Raw genomic sequence first — 15538 nt, 5'->3', positions numbered from 1 at the left:
GACGAACAGCCAAGCTTCAGAAGTATGAAAGGACTTTACTGCCTCCGCCAATGCCCTCATCCAAACCTCTTCTTGACACTTTTCAAATGGACTGTGAACAGGGTCCCTGGATTGGTCTCAGGCACTCTACTGTCACTTCCTTCTGCCAGAGAAGCAATGTTTTTAAAGATCAGCTTATATGATGAAAAACCTCTGCTTAAAAACTTTAGATTTTCATGGACTTAAATGCATCATTTTTTTCATGCTATCACTCCAACATGTCATTCCCATCTTCTCTCTTAAAATTTCCCTCCATTCTTGTCAAACTGGGCAACTCATACTGCGTAAAGCCATCTCAGACTTTACTATCTCTGTGCCTGAATGCTAGTTTTTACCACCCCTATCTATCCTGCCAAAAGAACATTCTAAGCCAGCTCACATGTACCTTCAACAATTACATGTGTATCTCATAGCACGTCATTTTTATACCTTTTAGGGCAATTTCTATATCCTGCTTTACATTTGTGAATCTTGGGCTCATATCCCAATCTAGATGGAAAACTTTTTGGGAGATGTAACTATTTCTTATTCCTCTTATACCTCTTATAGAACCTGGTTCAATGTCTTACCTTAAAGTAAATTATTGATAAAGAATAACTGACTTTACTGTTGGATTCTAGGAACACAGAGATAAAGGCAAAGAAAAAATTATATATATATATATATATATATAAATCCGTAAATGAAATCCCTTACTGGAAAAGAAGGTGGAAGAACCATGTGTTTTGGGAAGCAAGTCAGTGAACCCACTGCAATTACAGCCTTCACAGGAATTGTTAGGATCTGTGGAGTAAAGCAGACCATAAAGAAGTAAGTGTTTACGTCTGAGATTGAGTTTGACCATTACTGCATTATTTTTGAGGATGTAAAGAAAGTCATTTTGGGGTTATATTAACAATAACCAATGCAAAAGCAGTATTAAAATTACCCATGAAAATTGTTTAATTTGACCAGTGTACTCCATCAAATGCTATGAAATACAATAAACTTCGATGTATTTTCAGTGATTCATTGAAAACATAGTAAATAAGACCAAACAGTAGGGAAGGAGGAAGGAAGAATTGATTTTTCGTAATACAGGTTATTTTGTAGACTATTAATTTAACAAGGAAAGTCAAATTATACTCCTAAAACAATGTATGAAACACTTAGTATTTTCTAGACTTATATAGTTCTGTATTTTTTGTATGCAGCAATAAATAAACATCAGCTTAATTTAAAAAATAAGTTCAACATTATAGATGTTGAATATCAACTCCATACTATATGTAGCTCAAAAAGATACGTTTTAAAATATTTTTTCCTAATTCTCATTTTGATCCACACTAACAAAAATTTGTCTTAGCTATGAAATGTACTTATTTCTATTGTGACTGATGAATTCTTGTGATTCAAGTCATGTCATTCAAGTGACATACATGAATTCTTCACTTACGGAGGTTATTTGATACACTCCCAACAAATCCATTATTATTATATATTATTTACATATATTACATACATTATTATTATTAAATGACCAGCTTTGTTTATTCTGAATTAGCTTTGTTTCATGTGGGGGTTGTATGTGCTGAAAATAGTTAGGAGACCAGCAGTAGCAACTTGTTGAATTCAGCAGTGTTCAACTTCCCAAAGAACTTGTAAATATTAAATTAAAATGCTGAGTGAAGTAAGTCAGTCGGAGAAGGACAAGCATTATATGTTCTCATTCATGTGGGGAATATAAATAATAGTGAAAGGGAAATATAAGGGAAGGGAGAAGAAACGTGTGGGAAATATCAGAAAGGGAGACAGAACATAAAGACTGCTAACTCTGGGAAACGAACTGGGGGTGGTGGAAGGGGAGGAGGGCGGGGGGTGGGAGTGATTGGGTGACGGGCACTGGGGGTTATTCTGTATGTTGGTAAATTGAACACCAATAAAAAATAAATTAAAAAAATAAAAAAAATAAAAAAAATAAATTAAAATACTTAAGTGTGGCAGAAATATATCCATTCAAAATCTCATTGAATGCAATAAACACCACAAATAGTTTTTCAAAAGCTCAATGATTTTCACTTTGGCCCTTGACTTAGAATGACTGATGTAAATACAGTCATAAGAATTCAAATTAAGATGTGATTTCTTCTTTTCTTTTCAAATTTTTATTTACTTATACATGAGAGAAAGTCAGAGACATAGGCAGAGGGAGAAGCAGGCTCCCCATGGGACCTGGGATCATGCTCTGAGCTGAATGCAGACACTCAACCACTGAGCCACCCAGGCATCCCTAAGATGTGTTTTCTTGATTGTATATTCCTTTTTGGAAAAATTACACAGAAGGCTATTAATGACTGCAGAAGAATCAGTGATCTCATTCAGGAATTTCAGTTAGGATCTGTGCAATGCTATAACTATGTGTAAGCAGATTTCCAACACAATTATAAATGTGCCAAAGCCATTTTACTGAAGTTGTTTTTAGTTAAGAGGTTTGGGCATTATCAGACTACCATGAGCTAATGAACACCAAGACTGTGTAAACTCTTCTCAAAAGCTCAGTTTTTAAGGTATGGAACAGTTAAACTATAACTTTATCAGTAAACTTAGCTGTTTCTGTAAAAGGACTGAATTATCAGAAAAACTTCATTAACATGAATCTCCATAGTCTTTACCTCATAGTCTGTGGTGATCTGTATGGCTCCATCATGAATCCCTTCCAGTTTTTTGGCAGTAAGTTTGACTCTGAACACTGCAAAATAGCCTGAAGATAATATTACCTGTTTATGGTAAAAATGACATTGTTCATTAATCTCGCTAGTTGAGGTTTCCTATTAAAATGGTAAAGAGCAATATTGTGATGAACTGTCTTCGAAATTCTAACATACACTGTATGACACTGAATTACCGCACCATCTTGTACAAATATCTCAGAATAATGCCCATCCTTAGATGATTATTTACTATACTTATTCATTGCGCCAACAAGAAAAATGGCTCCCCGAGGAACAGTCAGATTCCCATCTGCCAAGGTAGAAAGGGGTTTGGTCTCCACACATCCTACATGTCCCTGCATGGACAGAGAGGGTGAGGGTGGAGCAAAGGGACACACCCTTCCACTGACCCTTCAGCCACATTAGGGCATTAAGCATGCACAGAGTTGGTTTTGTTTCAAGTTCTGAATTTAACTCTGCACATTAAGAATCAGGCCTTCAGAGCAACTGAGATTGGGGTCATATGAAAACATCAAAAATCATGGAAAGAAGAGTTAAGCAATAAAAATTTGAAAGAAGTATGGAAATTTTATTTGTTTTCTCAAGCTATTTGCTGATGTTTCTCACACTCTTCTCTTAAACTGAGGTATAGTTAACATATAACATGATATCAGTCTTAGGTGTAGATCATAATGATTCAAGATTTGTATGTATTATAAAATGATCACAATAAATCTAATCACCTCCCATCACCATACATAATTAAAACATTTTTTTCCTTGAGAACTTTTAATTACCCTCCTAACAACTTTCACATATACAACGCCTTGTTATTAATATAGTTACCATGCTGTATGTTATGTTCCCATGATTTATTTTTAACTAGAAGTTTGTACATTTTGACCCCCTTCCTCCATTTTGCCACTCCATTTCCCTACCTGCGTGAACCATCAATCTGATCTCTGTACCTATGAGCTTGGTTCATTTTCTTTTGTTCTTTTAGAGTCTACATCTAAGTGAAGTCATATGGTATTTATTTTTCTCTGTCTGACTTCTTTCACTTAACATAAGTGAAAGATCCATGTTGCTTCAAATGGTGAGATTCTATTCTTTTTTTATGGCTGAGTAGTATTCCTGTGTGTGTGTGTGTGTGTGTGTGTGTGTGTTGTATGAAACAATCACATCTTCTTTATCTATTTATTCACTGATGGTCATTTAGGTTGTTTTCATATCTTGGCTACTGTACATAATGCTTGATAAATATGGGGGTGCATTTATCTTTTTGAGTGTTTTTGTTTTCTTCAGATAAACACCCAGACGTAGAATTACTGGATCATATGTTATTTCTAATTGAGGCATCTCTATACTATTTTCTACAGTGGCTGTTTCCACCAACAGTAGATGAGGGTTTCCTTTTCTCTACATTCTCACCAACATTTGCAATTTCTTGTCTTTCTGATAGCCACTCTAACAGGTGTGCAGTGATACCTCATTGTGGTCTTGATCTGCATTTTCCTGATGATGAGTGATGTTGAGCATCTTTTCATGTGTCTGTTGGCCAACTGTATGTCTTCTTTGGAGGAAATGTCTATTCAAATCCTCTGTCCACTTCAAAATCAGAATGCTTGTTTTTTTTTTGCAATTGAGTTGTGTCAGTTTTTAAAATATATTTTGGATATTAACTCCTTATTGGACATATAATTTGCAAATATTTTCTTCCACACAGTAAGTTGCTTTTTCCTTTTGTTGATGGCTTCCTTTGCTATGCAGAAGCTTTTTAGATGGATGTAGTTCCAACAATTTCTGCTTTCTTTGTCTTTGCTTTTGGAGTCAGATCCAAAAAAATCATCACCAAGACTGCTGTCAAGGGACTTATTCTCTTCTTCTAGGGGGTTTTATGGTTCCAGGTCTTAAATTTAAGTCTTTCATCCATTCTGAGTCGATTTTTGTGTGTGGTGTGTGACAGTGGTTGTCCACTTTCCTTCTGTCAGTACTTTTTTCAATTGTGAAATTCCCAAAGAAAGTAATTCATTTTTGAAGTTGTACTTTAATTATTAGTTATATTTTATCGAGAATTCATATTTAGCTTAAAATAACAAATGTTGATACACCAAAGGTATGCACATTCTTCTTTTAAGAAGTGTTTTCTGTGTGTTGATTTTGTGGCAATTCTAATACTTTCTACTGTATAGACTGCCTAAATCAGAACACAGGTCTGAAGAGCACACAGTTGTTGGCACTGTGTGTTTCATAAGGAACAAGACCGTAATTTAGCTCACAGCTTTGCTTTTGGGAAAACAGTCGAAAATTTAAGCATTATAAGCTTAAAAAAAATCATTTTGTGGAATTGCTATTTTGAAGTTGGCACCTCACTACAACTTCTTTTAAGATTCCTAACAATGATCTCATCTTTCTGTCCTTTGTTTTTAAATTTATAGTTTTATATACAAGCTAATTCTAAAGCCTAAATTGTCTAACAAGCTTTATGCTATTAAATGGACTTCTCAAATTTACATAGTATGTGTTAACATATGCTATTTATGGCTAGAAATGATCCAGATTTCTAGAATTATTAGATTTATGATGTCTTACTAGGAAATAGTAAAATTCAACCAAATAGGAGTGGATATACATATGATTTTACTCTAACTTCACTGTTGAATATATTAATGGCTGGCTTAATTATTATCATTTTTCTACATTCTATTTTTATTAAAAATAAAACCCTAGCTGGAGTGAAAATATTACTTCTCATGGACATATACTTCTTTGTTTTAAAAGAATGCTTTATTTTTGAATCAAATTTAAAACAAATTATTAAAATATAAAGAGCCATAAATTACCACTGTTCACAAATATCTGATTATGTAGCTTGAATGCTACATAGTTGCAATTAGAATATACATTATTTAAAACTGTTTTCCACTATTTCATGAATCCTCTTCCAAGTTATTACAATCATTTATAATTTTTTATTTGTAAATTTTATTTACTAATTTTTTATTTGTAAATTCAATAATAAGATCATGATTTACTTTATGCATTTGATGGTTTCCAGGTATTTGAAATTATTCATAACGCTATTACAAACATCTTGATTCTCACAGCTTTTAGTTCTTTTTAAAAATTTTTAATTTTAATACTGTTTTATAATATATCCAAATTGTTAACATTTTAACATGTAATCAATATTAAAAATTATTTACAACCCAAAACTAAGTCTTCAAATCTAGTGTGTATTTGACACAAGACATCTTAACTGAGATTAGCCACATTTCAAGGGCTCAGTAGCCACCTGTTAATTAGTTGCTACCGTCTTGGGCAGTACAGTTTTATACCAGTGAGTTTTAGCTCTTTAAATTACTTCTATGGGAAGAATTCTCAGGAGTGGTACATACTGCCAAACTGCCCTCCAAAAGGATCCTTCTACCACAAATTATTTAAATAAATTTTTATATCCTATGGCATTCCATAGAAGTGTATTTGTTAATCATCTCTGTGCTTAAGAACATTTTCTCTTTCTTTTGTAAAACAGCCACAAGAAATTCTTTCCTTAACTTATAGATATGTTACGCTCCTTCTCACACAAGGTAACTCTACTAGTTCTGTTCTGAGTAGGTATAAACTCCAAGTTCCACTTTCACTAGCGGCAAGGGCTTTTACTGACATATGTGTTTTCTTTTGTTTCATCATGCTCTTTAGTGACCAAATGTACATATTTATAAGATAGAATAAAAGTACATGGGCAGATCTACTAACGGATCAAACAATGTTTGTCTTACTGATACTCTCTTCTAATTGAAAGCAATTTCTACCAATGTGCAGGGCTATCTCTTTTGCCAAATAAATTCAATGAACATAGCTTTAGTTTAGTACTAATGGGAATTTCTCTTATAATGACATTTGTGTTACAAAAAAATTATTTAGATTTTGTTACAGAAGCTTTTATGACAAAGTAGAACTTAACTTCTTTGGGTTTCAAGTGCCCTAGTCATAAGAGGGGTTGAAGTAGACTACCCACAGAACATTTTAATATCAAATAACTGATGCTAGTATGAGTTTCATAAAAATATTAGTTCAAGTATGCGTCACAGAAATAGTCTTTTATTTGGTGTTAGACATACAACTAAGTTTAAGCAAACAATAAGAGTTTACTTACTGATGATTGCTCTGATAAAGAGGATTTTTCTAATTCTGGAAGGCTTGCAATTATTGTAGTTCTATTGCCTCTTTCAGTAGCTACGAGTTCTATTGATAAACCGTCTCCTATGATGTGCCAACTTTTTATAGCCAACTTAAAAAAGAGAAAGATAGGAAAGGGATATTATTGCAGCACTGGTAGAAAACCCTTAAATGTGATTTAGAATAAAAACAGATTCTTTTTTTACCTCAATTGGATTGCTGTTTATAATTGCAAATAAAATATTACTTGCTTCTGTAGCACTCAATATGCCAAAATCTATGAAACGTTCCTCTATTTTGGGGGGTAATACAAAGTACTGAAAGATATAAAGAACTAGATTAAACATTAAATCACACTTATATAAAAGCATGTTATCAAGAGAAAGTAGTTTTATGGACATACTAAGGTTTCTATATTTTATGTCAATATACACATATACACACATATAAAATATAATTAAGAATTCTGTACAATGAAGTATTTTGAGTAATCAGAAATGAAAACACTCATAGTCTCTATTGAATAACTATTTCTCCTCTGAAGGCACATAAAAGAAGCAGGAAGCTTAAGTACTAGGGAGGAGTAAGTAGAGCCCCAGAAGATTAGGGAAAAAGTCCCTGGTCTCAGTAAATATTATGCATTCATGAGAGCAGCCACAAATATATAATCACTCAAGCAAAACAAATGAAGGAGTGGGATAATACTGAAAAGTCCCTCAGCTCTGAAATTCTTATTGATGTCAGCTTTTTAGAGAAGTACATCTCTATGTGTTCTAATTTTCTTTTTATCTTTCATATCTTTCTTATCAGTTTCATCTCTTATCTAAAGTTCTTTCGTTGATTATCCTAAGGATAGCTTAGTTCGGATTTTTTTTCCTGGCTTATGTTCTGCATTAGAAAGACTTTTCTTCTTTCCTGCTATTCCAACTGTGTCTTTACCACCTTACTTTATTATTTGTTTCTTTTCTTTCTGCTATCTTTCCTGGTTTTGCTCACTATTTCCTTAAGTAATTCCCTCTTTGCCCTTCTTGTGTTATTTTTTCCCTGCTTATTATTTTCTTCCACTTAGTTTCCCCATGATTATAACAGTTTAAAAGCAAAACCAAGAGAAAGCACAACGTGGAAAAGTTCTAAGTGCCAACCGTAACAAAGGGACTCAGCTGTGTCACAAGAGCTGGCTGCTGGGAAGGGTGAAAAGCAGCTATCTTGGCAGTACCGAGAGAGGAGGGATTAGAGTAACGTCTAGAGCTCAGAAAATGCAAAGTTTAAGCATGTACAAAATGATCTCCTAATACCATCTGGACACACAAAAGATGGCTGGGAGCTTAACTTTTAAAGGTAGGTAACATACTTACATCTAAAAAGCCTGTATATACCCGCACAGGTAAATGAAATTTAGAGGCATTGGTAATAAGTAAAATATTGTTATCTATATGCATGGATGATGTGGATGGCATAAAAAACAGAGTAAAAATGTATCCTGATTCATTTGGAAGAATTAAGACTGGTTTGCTGAAGTTGTGAACCTAGGAAATGAAGGGAGAGAAAAAAAACAATGGGTCAGCATCATCTAGTTGGTGGAGCAGGAAAATGAAGAGTATGGGGGTTCCCAGACATACTTTAAACATTGTCTTGGCTTCTTCTGGTAGCAACACATCATGAATGAGGATCGCAAAGCTGAAAGTGTTAGTCAGGTAAATCGGCCTTTCCACAGGGTCAGCAGGACTGTCTCGGATGTGAAATAATGTGGCAGCATGATCAAATCCCAGATACCTATTTGAAAAAACATAAACAAAATAAATCATTTTTATCTCCGTGTGTGAATTTAAAATCCAAGTTCTTCAGCTGTAATAATTTTAAAATTTTCTGTTGTAGCATTAAGGCCTGTTACTAGAGAATTAGAACTATGAATATTTCAAGCCTGAGCGCATGATTTAAAACAGCTTGCAAAATATCAACATGTAATATAAAGGATTATTCTCTACTTAATTACATGCAATCAAACAATTAAAATCAAGAACATATTAACGGAAGGTTTTAAGCTACTTAAAAAGATCATGTTTATCATTTAATTGCAACCAGTATTGTTAAAATGAGTCCCTACAAAGTTGGATATTAAACTATTATTGTTTCAAGTATAATCAGAAAATGAACTATATATTATTACCAATTTATAAAAGGTTGTAATTCTGGAACACTGATTACAAGTTTATAAAGGAATACAAATTATTTTGTTTCAAGTGACAATATATTTTAACAACAAGACACAACTGCTTGTATGTTACAAAAAGAATTACAGAAAGGAAATAGCTCCAATGATTTAAATATTATTTAAAAATCACTATTTCATTTTTCTATTGCATTAATGAATCACTAAGACTTCATTTAAGCCCAAATCATATCATCCCATTTATCTTTTTCTTCCAAAAAAAACGTAAAAACAGGAAAATTTTCTCCTTTATATAAAAAGTTGTTCTTTTCAACAATACTTTCACGGAGCTTATGTGAATTTGGCTACTACTTTTGCTAAGGTCAATTAGCAGGAAAACAGAATTTACTGATTAGTGAAAAGTTATAAATATTATTATTATTATTTTTAAATTTTTATTTATTTATGATAGTCACAGAGAGAGAGAGAGAGAGAGAGAGAGAGGCAGAGACACAGGCAGAGGGAGAAGCAGGCTCCATGCACCGGGAGCCTGACGTGGGATTCGATCCCGGGTCTCCAGGATCGCGCCCTGGGCCAAAGGCAGGCACTAAACTGCTGTGCCACCCAGGGATCCCTATAAATCTTATTTTAAAGAGAAACTTACCCGTCTAAAACTTCAGCTTGATATGGTATTTCGAGTTTAGAATAACTCTTTTCCTTTGCTTTAACAGTTATTTTCCCAGAAAACTGAGATGGTTTTCTTGCCTTTGATGCTAAAAGGAAACATAAAAAATAATATCTGTCAGCTTTTGATACCAGGGTTTATTCAGAGGAGGATGAGTGTGACTTGATGCAGACTGACAAAATCTTTTAACAACAAAGTTGAGCTTTCAGACTGGCAAACAGGAGATTTCTACAACATTTTACATCCAAAAAGGGAAAAATATTTTAATTTTCCTGTAATGGGATTAAACAGATAAGGAATTAGCAAGTGAAGACAACTTAAGAGGAAAAAACACTCAATTTGAGCTCCTTCCCTTTAGCCCTAAGCTGTGGCTTTCCTTACACTAGAGCTTTTCACCCTGGGCACTATTAACGTTTTAGGCCAGGTTAGATCTTTCTAGAGTGCAAGGGCTGTCCATCCTGTGCATTAAAGAATGCTTTGCAGCATCACAGGCCTCTACCTGCTAGGCAGCAGTAACAGCCCCTAGATGTGACAACCAAAAATGTTTGTGGACACTGCCAAATATACCCTGGCCTGGGAGGCAAAACTGGCTCCTATTGAGATCCACTGGTTTATAGCTATATTAAGAATAACATTCCTTGTATGCTAGACTCTTGTTATAAATATCAGTAAAGTAGCATTGTACAAGAAGTGCCAGGTGTCATGAGTTATGACTTCCTGTATTAGCCAACCCCAGCTCATAGTATAAGACCCTCCCTGCCATCATACTGTCCTCAGATATGAAGCGAAATCCTTAGATTTTGTGGCAATTATGAATTATTCCCTCTGTGATTACAGAAATAGATTTGGTTGGATCCAATCTGGATACCCATCAGATGTTCCTTTCAAAGCAAATAAAGAAGCTGTTTAACTTTATGCTGTTTAAGGTACTTCAGGAACACTTCTAGTTAGGAGAATTTATCTGTGAGTTCTGCAAATGTGCATTATTCAACTTTAGCAGAAAAAAAAGAAAAATAAAAAAATGGTATGACATCTAGCATGTGGCTAAGCAGATAGTGACTTCAGATTTTTAAAACTCCCATTAAGCCCCATTTCTTTTTGCTTGCTGTATAGCCATGACTGGGTTTATTATTTTAGGAGGCTTTACAATATTCCCTTATGCACAGGGGTGGTGGAAGGAGAGGTGTGAGTTGAAAGGTCAAAGGATTTTCCCATGATAATAAAAACCATTTTTAAGAAATGTAGCATTTGCTTTAAAAGATACTTTTCCTTTTACTAATATTACACAATTTAAGAAACATTTATTTTTTTAAAGAATTTTTATTATTTTTGTAATTTTATTTATTTGTCAAAGAGAGAGAGAAAGCACAATCAAGGATATCAGGAGAGAGAGAAGCAGAATCACCACTGAGCAGGGAGCCTGATGTGGGGCTTGTGGGTCCTGGGATCATGACCTGAGCCAAAAGCGAATGCTTAACTGACTGAGCCTCCCAGGTGCCCCAAGACAGACTTTTTTTTAGAATCTGTGACCTCAGAGAGCCAACATTACTGACACTCATTTATCTCAAGAAGGGAAACATTCACTAGGTTGTTGAATCAGGAACTGGAGAAGAAGAGCTTGAGAGAACTATATAGCACACCCGCTCCTGGTATGCAACTCCCCTACTGCTTGGATTTAACAGAAGGATGGATCCTTCTCAGGGTCTCAGTTCTCAGTGTCAGGAATTACTACTGCCCACTCTCAGTGAGAGAAGAGAAGAGAATGCACCTGCTGATGCTGATACTGGTAGATGTTACTGTAGTATCCCAGCAACAGAGAAGACAATTTATCATAAATCTGGAAATAACTGTGGCATCAAAATTCTCTACAATACTATTTTTTGATAGCTGGGTTATGAAAGTATGACACATATTTAATCTTGATTTCTTCAGGAGTTTTCTCCGATCTCAAATAGGATGAACACTAAAGCTTGGCATCCAGCCTGTGTACTGCTCCAGATCCTCTCCAGAACTCTTCATGTAAAAAAGTGCAGATGCTGTCGCAAACACTGTACAGTCTTACAGTATTCCTTTTTATTTTTTTTATTGGAGTTCAATTTGCCAACATATAGCATAACACCCAGTGCTCATCCCATCCAGTGCCCCCCTCAGTGCCCGTCACCTAGTCACCCCCACCCCCGCCCACCTCTCTTTCTACCACCCCTTGTTCGTTTCCCAGAGTTGGGAGTCTCTCATGTTCTGTCTCCCTTTCTGATATTTCCCACTCATTTTTCCTCCTTTCCCCTTTATTCCCTTTCACTATTTTTTATATGCCCCAAATGAATGAGACCATATAATGTTTGTCCTTTTCCAATTGACTTATTTCACTCAGCATAATACCCTCCAGTTTCATCCACATCGAAGCAGGTGGTGTGTATTGGTCGTTTCTAATGGCTGAGTAATATACTTGGTAGGTCACAGTGATCAAACACTCTCTTCTGATGAGGAGTGTGGCTGTGAAATGTGAGCTATGAGCAGAGAGGTGGCTTCATCATAAAGCCAAAGCGTAAGCTTCAGGGCTCCTCACTTGCAAGAGCCCTTATGAGAAAAGCCCCATTTGAGTGGCAGTGCTCATTGAGTATAATTATATAAACAGTTAAGCAGCCATTAAATCACTATTTTAAAAACTTTGTGATAGCAAACTCAATAAATGTTCTAGTAAAGTGGGCAAAACTGAATAAAAACATGCAATTAAAATATGTTAAAGCATGGGTTAACATTTCAAATGTCAAAATACATAATATACAAGTCTGAAATAATAGTTAATTTTTTTTCAGTTCTCTAATTTGACAATGCTATCATAAAGGTTATTATTTTAGGTTAGGCAGAATTGTCTGCCTTGTTTAAAAAGCCAGTACATGAAACTGTTATGGAGAATACTTTATTTCTATTCTCAAATTCAAACATGCTTCTGAAATTCAAATACATTATCACTCAATTACAAAAAATGACATAAGGCAAAGCTTACTAGGTATATATGTGAAAACGCAGATCACAAAAATTTAATTACAATTCTAATGTATTGGCTAATACTAATTTCAGTTTATGAACTTGCATTTTCTTTTGTGAAGCAATCAAATAAGAGTTTGTAATGGTTTATAAAGAGGTGATGGGGATTAAGGAGTGCATTTGCTGAAATGACCCCAGGATGTTGTATGGAAGTGTTGAATTACTACACTGTACATCTGAAACTAATATTACACTGTATGTTAACTAATTGGAATTCAAAGAGAAACGAAAAAAAAAAAAAAAACCTAAGTTGTAATGTAAAATCTGACTGTAAAATGATGTTTCTATATTAAGATGTCAATATACATGCCTTCTAGTTTACCAAAATAAGATCACTTCATCAGAGAGAGAAAGCTAAATACTTACCATCAAAACTAATACTTGCAACCTTGGTATATTTACTTTCCGAAGCTTTTAATGTAATTGGTTTAAAGTGTACCGTTATAGCATCATTTTGTGGTGTAGGTCGAACACTCTGCAAACAGAACAATATATATCGCATTATTTTAGTTTAATGGTTCAGTTACATTACACTGGAAGAGTGTACTGGAAAAGCAAAGCAGAACCAAAATTGGAAAAGATTATGTGCTCCCTTTAAATAGAATAAGCCGCGCTGACACCACTTCACATTAATTTCATTAGAATATCTTCATGAAATAAAATGATGGCCAGAAGAAAAGTATATGATAGGTGAGTATAAAAATCTGGAGACAAACCAGGGTAGACACTGGGTATGAATACATAAAACAGAAAATAAAGATATTTATTTTCTAAATAAGTGCCCAATTCATACATGAGAGGAAGAGATGTGATAGGGTGCCTCTTAAAGAACTTCACAATACCAAATGTAATATCCTGACTATATGAAGATGAAGAATAAACATGAATTTGGAAACTGGTACTCCACTGCAAAAGCAGTTTTGCAGATCCCACTTTTGGTGGTGCTTTCTCTATGTCTCTAGGATGTGGCTGTGCAAGTGAGGTATGCCGCTGTCACCAGGCAGGGCTAAGCTCGCAGCTGTGGGCCTGAGGAGTAGTGTGGACTGAAGGGCTTTTTAGCATGGAGAGGTCAGAACAGTTCAAACTTAAAAAATAAAATCTTTCTATTCAACAAATTAACCTTTAATAACAAACACAGTAAAAGCTTGCATTTTTGGAGCAAGCCAGAAAAATAAATGCATTTTAAAGTGCAGTTACTTTTTTATTATCCTTACTGACACAAAGCATTTGTCATCAGAAGGAACCTTAAAGATCGCTACCTGATTCCCTGTTTTACAGATGAAGAGAACCTTGCAATGTGGAGTGGTATTTCAATAGCTAGTCACCAAGAGGTGGGGCTGGAAACCAGATGCTCTGAGTTGGTCCAGGGTCTGGGCCCTTTACTTGGCATCTAGTGCCTAAACATATATTAATGAAGTCATGGTATTGTACACAAATCTTGATCAATAATCTTCCTTTAGAATTCAATTAGAATCTTACTTCGGTCTTAAAACCCTTCTAGGGGGAATCCCTGGGTGCTCAGCAGTTTAGCGCCTATCTTTGGACCAGGGCATGATCCTGGAGTCCTGGGATCGAGTCCCACATCGAGCTCCCTGCATGGATCCTGCTTCTCCCTCTGCCTGTGTCTCTGCCTCTCTCTCTCTCTCTGTATCTCTCGTGAATAAGTAAATAAAATCTTAAAAACAAAACAAAACAAAAAAAAAAAACAAACCCTTCGAGGGTTTTTGGTGAATTTTCAGGGGCTTTATAAACTTGTTGTCAAAGCCTTATGTTTCTCATTGAAATAACACAGTTCTCTTCTGTGACCCTTACCAGGTGTGCCTGCTAACATGAGTGCAGTCAGATCCCCGCAGGTCACCCAAGTTCTTCCCCCGGCTCCCTACCCCCCTTTTCAGTTGATCCACAAAAGTGGAATCTGACTAAATTGAATAAGGGGCAGTTACGTGAAGGCAGAAGAAGCACCTGAGAAGAGTAGGAAGAAAAACTGCTCATTTTGCATTGTGTTCGCGATCACAGGGAACAAAGCTGGTTATACACGTGATTACGGATACTGCTTTTACACCAGACAGCAGGGCACCTCCCTTTTCAATCAGTGGTTAGTCTTTACTGGGTCTGAAATGATGGCGCTAAGGATGGTTCTGCAGTTCTCTGAGCTAGAAATCTTAATAGCCTGAGCTCTTGGCCTTAGGCTCTCTCAGGATTTTAACTTATCTTTCTTCTGAATTTCTCATTTGCTTTTGAATCTCTACTTGGGGCTGCAAGTGGATTTGTTCATATTGATATATTCATTATCAATAAGCTTGCTGTTAGTAGCAATCATTTAAGATACAAATTTCTTCATTCCTTGAAGCCTGTGTGTGCACGTCTATTATTTTTAACAATAAAAGCAGTTTGATCTGTGAGATAAACTACAAAATGGAAAGGTTTCATATACTATACTACTACACTAATGCTTCTTCCAAATGAAAGGAAGGCAGCACAGAAGTAAATATGAGTGCCACAGTGATCCTTTATGCAACAAAAGGATATTAACTATTTAACTAGAAGTGTCAGTTTGAGTAAGCTGTCTTACTCTGGGCCTTATTTTTCCTGCCTCTCACTAGAGAGATTGGATTAGGTATTTTGTAAGATTCTATCTATCTACAAAGTATTGTGATTTTAATTTTGTTCTTTTTTCAAATGAGCCACTTTCATCCTGAGGTCATTTGTTAGAGAGATGATCAGATGAAGTTTTGTAGTTTGCAG

At 35.1% G+C, this 15538-nt stretch overlaps 1 protein-coding gene across 1 annotated transcript in view; it reads right to left on the bottom strand.

Moving 5' to 3' along the window:
* The window catches only part of TMEM131 (transmembrane protein 131), a 227443-nt gene that overhangs the window by 47209 nt on the left and 164696 nt on the right, over positions 1–15538 (bottom strand). Inside the window, exons 12-19 of the mRNA XM_038551086.1 lie at positions 13160–13268; positions 9725–9833; positions 8531–8684; positions 8267–8437; positions 7118–7228; positions 6889–7023; positions 2691–2795; positions 736–822 (exon numbers count right to left, since the gene is read on the bottom strand). Of these exons, the coding sequence (XP_038407014.1) occupies positions 736–822; positions 2691–2795; positions 6889–7023; positions 7118–7228; positions 8267–8437; positions 8531–8684; positions 9725–9833; positions 13160–13268 (981 nt within the window). The remainder of the gene's footprint in view (positions 1–735; positions 823–2690; positions 2796–6888; positions 7024–7117; positions 7229–8266; positions 8438–8530; positions 8685–9724; positions 9834–13159; positions 13269–15538) is intronic.

This window comes from Canis lupus, chromosome 10, assembly GCF_011100685.1.
Source record: "Canis lupus familiaris isolate Mischka breed German Shepherd chromosome 10, alternate assembly UU_Cfam_GSD_1.0, whole genome shotgun sequence".
Taxonomy (NCBI): domain Eukaryota; kingdom Metazoa; phylum Chordata; class Mammalia; order Carnivora; family Canidae; genus Canis; species Canis lupus.
The sequence above is the reverse complement of the archived record's forward strand: the minus strand, read 5'-3'. Positions and strand labels throughout refer to the sequence as shown.